Below are 12,251 nucleotides of genomic sequence, written 5' to 3' on the forward strand. Positions count from 1 at the left end.
CAACCAGGATTAATTGTTAGAATTGAACATTTCTATCAACCTTGATTTTTCTCAGGTTTTAAATCCAAGAAGAGAGTTAGGAAACAAGAATGAACCCAAGTAGAATAATCTCTAATGTCAGAATACAGACTTTTTTTTGGAAATTCAACCCCAATGCTTTCTCTTACCTGAGAGACACCATGTTTCCTAGTTCTGCTGGTAAACTTCTGAGTTTGTTGGATGACAGATCCAGGTAAACCAGATTATGAAGCTTGGCAATATCAGGTGGAATGCGAGTAAGATTATTGTCATTGAGGTGTAGAGCAGTCAAGTGCGTCAGTGACCAAAGCGACGTACTTAAGCTCCGCACTCTACCTAAAAAAGAAGACCAAGCACCACTTCAGTCAGCTTTATTCCTTCCAACCATCACAAACCACGTGGGACATGCATCTTATCCACAAGCAGCTCCTATACAATTCCCTGACCCTCCTGGTTAAGAGGGCAGAGACAGAGATAGAGGTCTGGGACATCAACGTGCTGCTGAGACCTCACATCCAGTCTCAATTTGTGTTTCACATGAAAGTTTGAAGGCAATCTGGCAAGTTAATTAATAATTCTTCTCAATGTAGAAAAACCGTTCTCACTGCAGGACCCCCTACCTGAGAGCGGCCGATGCAGCCCTTGGGCTGTGAAGCTCTTAAATTTCAAAACCCTGCCAAACCAACACTCAAACCAAATCAACTCACCCGAGATCTCTAATTCAGCCCAGTGAGACTTCTTTCCATTGGCTACCTCTTCTGCTGACATGATGGTGTAAATTCGGCGAGGATCGGGAGGATCATATTTTTCCTTTGGCATCACTGTTAGTCTGAAAGACATTGATAACCGTGACTGCCTGCCATTTGGCAACGTCATGTCATTTCCAGCATTTGCACACTCCCCAGGACAGCCCGGTGTTCACATACAATAAATATTACGTTGCCGCCAGCCAAACAGCCCAGGGCATGGAGCTCAGCAGGTGCTCAGACCCATGCAGAACACGGACTTGTAATGGAAAAAGGCATTTTCCTTGAAGGGTCTGGTTTTCTACTGTGTACCTCTCCAAAGCACAACTTCTGGATTTTCAGTTTATACCCCAGACCAAAGCATGACCTCCATCATCACTGAGTTACTTGCTGTGTGCAGAACATGTAGACAAGGTGATGGCACTTCACTCACCCACTGGAGCAGACTTCTCCCTTGCCTCATTTTCACAGGAAACAACAACTTTGTTTTTACAGCAATTACTTTCAACATCTAAAATCCTCCTTTTCCATCCACTTACAGAAAACTTGAAGTTTGAAGGGGAATTAGCTCTTATTTTTTTCCTTCAGCCATCTAGCTTTTCTGCTCTATGCTTTTCTGAGCTCACTATCAATCAATACCTTTTTACTCCTAGCAGCTGGGAAGATCCAAAGTAAGTTTGGGTAAAATTTCCTTTCTCAGTGATAGAAACAGAACTTCAGCCCAATCCAAAACCTGAACTATCCAGGTACTTGTGCCCACGGGGTGAGCCTGCACACACACATCCAAATGATCTCACTTTTCAGATTCTTGGCAGAAGAACTCAAAAGCTGTGCACTTTATGGATGACACAGAGGGGTTCCCCTTCATACCTCATCAGACCATTGCACTAAGAATTCCTAGGGAGCGAGGAGCTGTTTGCTTTAAAAACACAAGATTAGCTGAATTCTGTCTTCCCCAGTCTTCTCACCTGCTCCTCCTCCCCAGACACACAAAATACACAAACCTCAATCTTACACCAATCCAAAGCAGCTGGTCTCCAGAATGCATTTTTTCCCTCATACATGTCTCTTTTACAATGGATTCCAATAGCTGTGAATAACTTAAAATAACAATAACTGGTTTGGTTTGCTGAACTGACAAGACAGAAACCTATGAAGAATTTGAGGAAACTCATCCAAGGTTTCTTCAGCTCATCCAACTGCCAAAACACAAAAATCTGAGCTTATAAACAGGAGGGAGACTGACTTTTTTATACAGGCAGATAGTGATAGAACAAGTCGAAATGGTTTTAAACTAATAGAGGGCAGGTTCAGGTTAGGTGTTAGGAGGAAATCCTTTACTCAGAGGGCAGTGAGGCAGCGGCACGGCTGCCCATAGAAGCTGTGCTGCCCCATCCCTGGAGGCGCTCCATGCCAGGCAGGATGAGGCCCTGTGCAGCTGAGCTGGGGGGCAGCCCTGCCCACGGCACGGTGTAGGGGCTGGCTGGTCTTTCAGGTCCCTTCCAACCCACACATCTCCTCTGTGAGCTGAGCTTAAAGCACTGCTGTTTTTCCAACCAGTAAAGATCCCTGGCATTCCACTGAGAGAGAAGAGCTGCCCTTCTTGAGCAGTCCCAGTTTAAGGTCTATGGCTTCGCCCTCCAATGACCATGCAAGGGAATCCCATACTGAATGCTGAATCCAGACTGTCTGTTTCCAGGGACAGACAGAAGGCACAGACAGAAGTGCTAATCATAGCAGCTTGCTATTTACAGGTGAAGTCAGATGGCAACAAGAGCTGTGGTGTAAGAGGATTCTTTGCTCACGCTGCTCATCTGTGGCAATGCAGTTTGAGGAGATGAATGAAACAGATTAGAATCAGACCTGAAAGGCTTAAATCCCCAAATCAGAAGCAGCACTGCCCAGTACAGCCGCAGCTACAGGCTGTGCTTTGGTAGTCCTAAATTTCCAGTTCTCATTTTCACAGGATTTATTTTCACTGTTAAACACATGGATGTGCCGAAGCCCCTGGCCTCACAAAGGGATTTGACAGGATATATACCCAGAGCAGGACCACAGCCCTAACGATTCAGGAACTGCACAAAAGAGAGCAAATCCATCCACGCCAAAAAGCAGCCAGCTGGTTTTGCAGTGGGTAACGCCGTGTCACTGTCACAGGATTACCCGCAAGGATCCTTTAGCAGAAAATGAGATTTCATTACCTGGCAGCACGAATTTCATCCGTAAGGCACAGTGTGGATTATAAGGGGGGGAACCAAAAGGCTATGCAGTGAAAATCAAGTGGAATACCAACAAAGGATTAAGGGCTTACGGTAAGAGAGAGCTTTTGGGAGCTGTAAGTCTTAATCATCAAACATTTGAATTGAAGCAGGACGGGTCCTCATTCTGCTTCTTAATCTGCTGTCTCTGAAACCAAGCTCTGCTTCTCCCACATCTGGCCCTGGGCCAGCTGCAGCATCACAAACTTTGCTTCTGCACGGTACCTGAGTGAATGCTCTAAGAGATGGGCTGTGCTTGCCTGGCATTCGCATTCCCCTTTGCTTCAGCATAATGTTATAGCAATAGCAGACCCAGAGAGATTGAAATCTCAGTATCTGCACAAGGAATACACCCACCCGCCCTGTCGCACACTGCTGGCCAAAGGTCTGGACACGGCTGCTTCCTATGAGTTTCAAGGCACCTTGCCAGTTAAAAAGGCAAGCAGGGAATGATTTGTATTGAATGAATTGTTTGCCTGCTGTTTCATCACTAGCCAGACACAGATGGCCGGCAGCTTGGGTAGGCTGGGTCCAGCTGCGGGACCCTGCTGTCATAAGCATTGAATCACGGCCTGCAAGTGGCTTGGGGCCTGCCCCAGCTGCTGAGCAGCCCTGCTGCAGAGCAAAGCAGTGCTGGCAGCCCCACTGCTGGGTCACAGAATGGCTCAGGTTGGAAGGGATCTCAAAGCCCATACAGCTCCAACTCCACCACGGTGGGCAGAGCTGCCACCCACCACATGGGGCTGCCCAGGGCCCCTTCCAGCCTGGCTTGAGCATATCCAGGAAATGGACATCCACAGCTTCTCTGGACAGCCTGTGCCAGTTCCTCACCATCCTCTGAGTAAGGGGTTTTCCTCCTAACATCTAACCTAAATCTCCCCTCTTCTAGTTAAAAACCATTTCCCTTTGTCCTATCACTATCTAACCAAGTAAAAAGTCAGTTTCCCTCCTGTTTTTAAGCTCCATAAAGTGGTCCCACAGCTCTACTCCTCTCCACCAGGCAGAAGTGGAACAAACACGCCAGGGCCCTCACGGCAAGGCTGGCTGACTCACTCCATGAGCAACCATACCTGCCCATGGGCCAGGAGGTGACCACCAATGGGGTGACATCTCCAGAAAGCTTTGGGAGTACTGCTTCCTCTGGGGAAGGGAACCCAATTCAATTATGTTGAAATATCGCTTGTTATGAGAACAGCTCTGCCAATTTAAAGCAATTTGTGGCAGTCGGAGGCCCTCCAATGAAATGAGCCCTGAACTGCGAGTCAAACGCCACGCACATTTTTCAGATGTTAGTCACTGTAATGTTATTCTGAAATAGTTGTGAGTCAAACGAGGATCAATGTGATTTCCACAGTTACAGGAAAGGGAAAACAAACCTAAATCAAATACGCTTGTTTCTTCGGCATAATAGCAACATGAAGCTGGACTTGAAAGCCACTGCGTACATTTTTTTTTGAAGCAAAATTGAATTCTGCCTGGGTTCCCAGCTCCTCTAGTTCCCATCTCCCTCTCTGCTTGTTCTGGAACTAAACCAGTACCAAAAAATCCTCATCTATTTTTGCTCAGCCTTCAGGGAGCAAGACCAACTTCCTTGCATCATTTAACTCCAAAATTGGATGAGCATCAGCGTCATCAAAAGGTTAAAGTGGGATGGAAGCAGCACAGGTTCAGGTCAGCCTGAGCTGCGGGTGAGTTCAGCAAGGCCTTTGCTGAAACTCAGTTAACAGGGCTGTGATACGAGCAGGACACGTGCACTCCATTTCTTTTCTTTTGAAGAGGGACAAAAAAAAATCCTTGACTCCTTTTCTTCCTAAGAGATCCCTTGGGAAACTTTTGAAGCTATTAAAGCTCACTCTCCACTGAAAATCTAACTTTAACAGTATGGCCCCAACATTGAGTAAAGAAAATCTGGATCTGAGACCACAGTGCATAGATTATCAACTAAAACAACAACAACAAAGGCATCACGTAGCAGCAGCAGGGGAGATGCGAAGAGCGTGGTCTGTTGAGGAAGGAAGTGTTAAGCCACCACACTGCACTGCAGGCTGACACGCTGGGGAGATGTTTTGGGCAACAAACACGTCTTCTGCATGGCTGGAGCCTCAAAAAAAATAAGAGGCAACAACAGAAAAGAGCACCGCTCTTCTGTATTGTCTGAGATCTTCTCAGGTTATATAGGGGTAGAGGCCACGAGATAAGGAAGATGTAGTCAGCGGTATGAATTGCTAAGCATGACTTCCCCAAGAGAGAAGCTGAATGCAGCCCTGGGCTACAATAGTATCATTTTAAATAAAGTCAGATCTCTTCCTCTGAAGGTAAATATGCCACGTAATGCAGAAGGATTAACATATGTTCACTGGAAAGAGAAACGCCACAGAAAGCTGTCCAGATTATTTGGCATCTGTGCTGCAGGAGGACTTTGAAGCCAGATAGGTCAAAGTCCCTTAGAGCTGTGTGCTGTTCCAAAATAACAACCAGGCCCTTTCCCAGTGAGTTTAAAAGATGCATTTCTTAAATGACAGTTACTATAATGTTGTTCCATTTACATTCTTTCGTAACTCGATGCATAAATAAGTTGCCTATATGTAATAAGGGCCGAAATTGAGAAGTAAGTAGAAGAGAGCTGTAACTTCATCCCCTTGCTGCCCTACATTCACGGCTGCGCTGGTACAACTCAAAACCCTGGCCTCCAGCGGAGTGACATTCCTTGTGATTTTCAGTCTGTGTGTATACATGAGTCAAACTGCCAAAGCATCCTGAAAACTATCCAGCAGACAGCCCTGAATCATTCCGCCTTCCCCTGCACAGGAACAGCTTACTGTCCACTTCCAGATGGTGATCCCTCACCAGAACTCAAAACCTTGCTGGCTGACAAGTCCAGGGTGTACGTGTGTATGTGTGTGTATAGATATGCACAGGCACACGTTCTTTAACACTGGAAAGTTGGATCACAAGATGGAAAGCAGAGCCTTTTTTAATCTATGTATTTTGTAAACAGGAATAAGTGGTTGCAAAGTGTATAAAGGAAGGCTGCTGCTCAGTAATAAGCTCACTCCGTTTTCATACGAGTGTCAGACAACAGGCTCATCTCCCTAAGGAGAAGGGAAAGTACAGCCAGTACCCACAGAGACTAAAATTGACTTATAGAGTACTTGGAGGTGAAGATAAAAAAAAGTACGGTGATTGCTTAATGGTATGAGGGTTTAAAACATAACTGAGAGCACAGGTACAGATGTGTTATGTTAAGGTCTATCAGTATGTCCAGTACATGCGTTAACAAGAAAACATGCATGGAGAACTGTGACAGTCTTTACTTGGATCTGAATTTTCTCCTTGTGCAATCCTGCCGGAATAGTTGAGCCACCTCCACCAAGAGCTCAATGAGTGCTGTAAGTCTGTCAGCACAGCTACAGTCTCTCTTCAATTTCTTCTTCCAAGCAATCCAATTGGAAATAGAGACTATTGGCGAAACAAAATACCATGTTTTTTATTGAAAGAAAAATAAACTTTCTGTTAGTCATTTGCCAAAACTGAGGTTCGAAACAATCTCTGCAAGTACAATCAAAGTAAATAAATAGAGGCTACTTGAACACGCATAAATGTCCTACCAACAGGAGGACAGCTGAAAAAAAAGTGGAAAAAATCCCAAGGCAAAAGACCAAATCTGAAGTCAAAATTAAATTTAAGTGAGAACAGCAAAGAATTCAAGCTTAGTACCACATGGAGCTAGCAACACACTGGGCAGTCCACAGAGCAACTGCAAAGAAAAACAACTTTATATAAATCTATAAAAATAAATACATATTTTCCTATCCCTCACTGAAGGAAATTGTTTCTCATGAGGTGGCACGCTGACTCTGCAATACAAAGGGCTCCTCTACATTAATTCAGTAGGACTACGCACCTCCACTCATCAGCAATCTTTTCTTTAGCAGCAGAAGTGGAAAAACATAAAGCCAGGGGAACTTTGGTAACCCTCAGTATTTAATTCTGTCTTCCAAATCTATAGCAACAGTTTCTTTGCTTTCAGCTGTAACCTACAGACAGAACCTCAGCACGGGTCACGTTTTAAAATGATTTGTGCTCCAAGTGGGGGTGAGACAGAAGCTCGCTTGTGTAATGCTGTTAGCAAGATACATCTGCTTGCTCTTCTCAAATTATAACGTAGTGAAAAATCCAGCAAGGTAATACAGACGTTTTCTTGAACTGCATCAGTCCTATGCATCTGCAAACAAATTTGTTTTGTGACTGTTAAGATACCTTTGTTACTTCTACCTCTAGCACTTCAACTTGAAACCTGTAGGAAGTCCTTACAGCCATTATGAGCTGAACACTTCACCCAAACTCTCACCTCCACTACATGACCAAAACAGACCTTAGACATAAAAATATTTCAACAAAACAAGCTTCAGAAGTGCCTTCTTTGGCCTTACTCAGAGCTACCAAGGCCTCCTCTGCCAGAATTCCTTGAAGGACCCGCGTGAAGCTTTGTCTCACAGCTGACACAATCTGGTACCCACATAAGGGGAGTGCAAAATAAGCAGAAGAATAAATAGTGGGATCTCCATCCTGATGCTGAGAGGATGACTAGCTGTTCCACCATACGGTACCCTGTCAGGGGGTGACTTGCTGCTGAGAAGCAGAAGGGAGTGGATGCCTGCTGCCCCTGCCTAGCAATGTCACCTCTCTTGAAGTCAGCAGGAACTCTCGGACACCCACCAGCACTGAAACTGGCAGGAGGCATCTTGGTGGGGTAACTGCTGTCCTGAGCTGACAGCTTGGGAAGTGCTGCAGGCCTCACCAGGGTGGTGGCAGCTCTGCCAGACACTGCCGGGGTTTCGGACTCGCACTCACCCACCCGCTAGCAAACCCCAAAGCGTGGTGACAAGGCCGTGTCAGCAACCAGCACAGCAACAATGCGGTGGAATTCATCCAAATCTTGCTTCAGTTCTTATTCCATGTGGTTCTTAGATTAGGCTCAGCAAGTGAAGGCTATTCACGTTCCACAAGCTCTGTTTAACAGGCAATCCTCACTTTGTTCATTAACAGCTCTGCACCACCCCAGCCACACGGCTTGCTTTGCTTCCAGCACAGAACTGCCTGTGCCTGGCAGGCCCATCATGCCTTGGCTCTGTTCATATGGGTCTGCTGTCCATGGGCTGTCAAGCCTCTATAGGCAAGCAAACGAGAAGTACAGCTAGGTGCAACGGTGTTCAGAAACTGCATCCTGCACAGCTTCCTGCCCCCTGCTCATCCCTAGGTGTGACTTGCCTCCATACCCAGCCCAAGTCTGAACACAGCAAAATTCTTCTGCAGGAGGGAACATAGAACACAGGAGGTACCCAGGGCACCGCAGCCTACAGGAATTTCAGTGGCAGTGGGATCCCAGAGGGCTTCACGTGATTGCTTCAGCAAAAAGCATCAAAGCCAAGAGAAAGTCACAGCAAACCCTGAAAAAAGCATCAAGAGCCAAAAGGATGAGTGGGAAAGGGGGGATCTAGCAGTATTCTATTCATTTCAGAGCCAACTGGCACTTGATGGAAATGCTAATTGTCCTACTGACATACACCCTGTTCTCCCTTAAATGAAGAAGACAGGCTTTTCTTCAGTCACAGGTAACGCAAGAAAATGCAGGTTTCCACCCTTCCTCTTCCTCTGTGTCATGGCTCCCTTTACAAGAACAGCCGAACTGTTTGCTGCAAGGAAGTACTATGCAGCACCAAGTAGTTATTTTAATTTCTGTGTTAACATTTCAGTTCTCACTTACAAAGAACAGTTTCTGCCCTATGAGAAATAGTCTGCTACCCCTCTCTGTGGACATGACTACTCGAGGATCTGCATCCAGCTGTACAGTAAGCAATACCTGCCTTTGTCTGCAGATGCATTTTACACCTGCAACTTTAAGCAGAGTTCTTGGGCACCAGTTTACATGCAAACACACGGCAGGTATCTCTTCAGAAGCAAAGCTGTGCTCACCAGAAATGCATGCCTAGATCTGTTACAGGGCAAGAAGACAGTTTCAACAGACAGTCCGTAAATAAATCTCACCAGAAGCCCCCAGAGCGACTATGTTTATTTACAGGAGTATCCTCCACCAGTACAAATCAGTGACCCATTTGCAGTGCTGCCCCGTCCCCTGGAGAATGCTGGTCTTTTAATGAGATCCAGGACAGAGTGGCTTAAAGGATTAAGGGCTGAAGTCATCAGGAGCCCCGGGGAAGGAAGCAGCTGCTGTGACACCCTGATCCGTGGCAAACATCAGCACCAAATGCTGTTCTGGGTAGTGGGCGCAGAAGAAAAGCAGCGATGCACTTAGAGCAGGAGGTGTTCTTAGTACCAGTGTGTCACTGATAGGATCAAGGACATGGGAAAACTGAGCACTGAGTAAGCTTGAAGTAGTTTCCTAGCATCTCTCTGAGCCTCTGGGAAGGGACTCTTTTATTGACAAACCTAATCCTCCACCTCGGCTCATTCAGACACTCACTTAGAAACAAAGACTTTGTTCAGGTTGCCCTGAGCCAACACCTCAGCTCATTCAACTCCTCTGGATCAATACGTGGAGAGAAGTCAGCTATCGATCTGTCCTTTGAGCAAAACTACACCAGAATTATTAATTGGCACGCTCCTCTGCAGCAACTTTGAAGTGATCTGCTCAATAAACGTTTATCCCTTTCTTTAAAACACAAGTCCAATCATCAACAACCTTTCATCCTTCAAAGAAAGTTTGTGCTGGGAGAAAAGAACAAATGAGATTATTTCTGTGGCTACAAAGCTATCTTAACCTTTACGTGGTAGGCTGCCAATGCATTAACAAAATAAGCAGAGCCCAGCAGCACTTCAGCTACTCTCTTTATACGATAGGAAGGTAACAGCCAGCTTATCTCTCACAATCTGTTCTTTGCAGAAATAATTAACAACGTGGAGATCTGCCACCAGAAAGAATGCTTCATACAGCTTTTAAGTTACAAGGTCTGCCCTGTTCGGCTACAGGTAGATTTCGACAAGTCAAATAGACAAGATTAAAAGCAAAAGCCAAAAAAAAAAGTATACCAATAGTGGAAAGTGTTTTGCAATCATCGATGGAATAAAGTAGCTCTTTCAGACTGCAGCCTGGTTTTGCCCAGCCACAGGATGCTGTGCTAGGATGCCCAAAAGAGAAGGAGAAATAAGAGACCTTTTAAAAAATAAAGCATAAACTAGTTTCTTTATAGGGTACATAGAAATGTGCTTTTACATCTTTAATTGAAGTAAGAGAGTTTGCCTGATATCCAGGAAAAAAGCACGATAATTCAAGTATTAAAAAATAGTTTGGCCTCTGTATTCAGTATTTCATATCTTTCCTATGCACACTTACAGACCATACTTAACTTCCAAATGCTAAACTTAGTTCTGAAAGCAAGGTAAACAATTCACATACACTCTTCTAGCTGTGTTCAAGAACGGTGGAAAAAGAGAAATGATGCCAACAATAACCCAAGATATCTGTTGGGACCAAGAAACTCCCATCTAGCAAAAAATTAGACTTGACTCATCTGAAGGTTAACTTGCTATAAACAACCACAGAATCTGACTGCAACAAGACGTACAAGAGCTGGGATCTCCAGTGGCTGAAGATGCTGCCCAGTACTCGTTGCATGCTGGTCTCTGAGTCAGAATTAGTGTAAGGCTAATTCTGCAGCCCAGAATGACCACTGAGATGCTCACTCCTGGTCTATCAAAATGAAATGGTTATACAGGTTTGAACCCCGTGGTACGTGTTGCCTAGCAAGGTGTGCAGCCAAGAGCTAACAGCAATTCCTCTCACTCCTCTGCCAAAAGATAAGTTAAATTTGGGCGGTTCCTCTGTTCTGCCATCTAAAGGGATTTCATCTGACGTGCATCCATTACCTAATCAGGGAATACCCCCGGCGATTTTTGCCTAAGTGTTACAAGCAGCTCAGTTTTCTGTTCTCGGTTAACATGTGAGCACCCAAGAAAGTGATTCAAGAAGTGTCTGGAAAGGCGTCCTTGCACGACCCTTTCTGTCCTCATCACTCCGAATTTTGGTCGCGGTCCTTCACTGTGGATTCGGAGCAACTCAAGCAATCAGATGCTGGGTGAGCCATAGCACTAACAGTGTAACAACACACTGAGAGGTGAGGGCACCCAAATACTCATTACTGCTGAATAAGCCTGCAAAAAAGATTATCTCTACAAGAAGTTAAAGAAGCTCAATCTAGGACATCGGCCCTACCAAGCATCACTCACCTCTGTGCTGCATACACACCACTGCTCTGCAGAAGCAGCATCTAAAGCACCTAAAGTACATGGAAGGGACAGGTACAGGTTCAGGAATACTATAGCATTGTCTAGGTTTTAAAACACATAACTTTGTAAGAAGAAAATACTTTGAAGAATATGCATCCAGGATTATTTTATCCATACCTTCAGCTGCCATGACAGAAATGGCCATCACCTTACAATTTAACAGTGCCACCTTTAAGCGCAAGAGGAGCTTAGTTCAGCAGCATTTTGGGGTTACTATAACAAGTGGAAAAACATCTTGCCATTCATCATAGTACAATTTATTGTGAGGTCTTCAAGTCAAACCATATACCAAAAAATACATCAAAGAATGAAATAGATCTCCTAGGGTCCGTAGTCAAACTCCAGCTTTGCTACATAAACCTGAAAAAAGGCTGTATAGCCTTGTAATCCAAGAGATTTCAAGTAGATCTTAGTACTATTTAAAACAAAACCCGAATACCTACTGCTGATAGATCTCAAACACTCAGTATACATGCTTCTCTCATCTACTCAAAATATCCCCACTGTATCTGACAAGCTCCCCTCCTTCATCAAGATTCACTCTAGTTTAAGAAGGAAGATGAGGGTCATTGCACAGGTAAAAAAAACAATATGCCTGAAGACTTAAGTGCTCCCAGTGGCAAGGCATAATTCGTCTGAAGGAAAAAATGCAAGCCAAGAGCTATGTGACAGTCTGAACCCTGGCACTTTACTGTATCCTGGCATGTGAAAAGTTGCCTAGCCCTGTTCTCCTTTTGCTTTCTTAACTTTCCAAAACAAAAAGGGATTAGAGGAAAGGCGTTCACAAGTGGAAATTTCTTCTGGGTGGATAATTCATCCTGTGCTAGCTCTCTCCCATTTCCAGGGCCAGTTGTAAATTCACATAACAGGATAAATACAAATTGAATTGTAAAGGTATAGAGGAAGCCAGTAAGGACACATC

The 12,251-nt window shown here is 44.8% G+C and overlaps 1 protein-coding gene across 2 annotated transcripts in view; it reads right to left on the reverse strand.

Annotated features, from left to right (window-relative positions):
- The window catches only part of CNOT6L (CCR4-NOT transcription complex subunit 6 like), a 30,434-nt gene that overhangs the window by 10,710 nt on the left and 7,473 nt on the right, over positions 1-12,251 (reverse strand). For both annotated transcript variants that reach the window (XM_072336726.1, XM_072336725.1), the window contains exons 2-3: positions 726-847; positions 168-354 (exon numbers count right to left, since the gene is read on the reverse strand). In XM_072336726.1, the coding sequence (XP_072192827.1) occupies positions 168-354; positions 726-837 (299 nt within the window). In that variant the 5' untranslated portion in view covers positions 838-847. The remainder of the gene's footprint in view (positions 1-167; positions 355-725; positions 848-12,251) is intronic.

This window comes from Excalfactoria chinensis, chromosome 4 (genome assembly GCF_039878825.1).
Source record: "Excalfactoria chinensis isolate bCotChi1 chromosome 4, bCotChi1.hap2, whole genome shotgun sequence".
NCBI lineage: Eukaryota > Metazoa > Chordata > Aves > Galliformes > Phasianidae > Excalfactoria > Excalfactoria chinensis.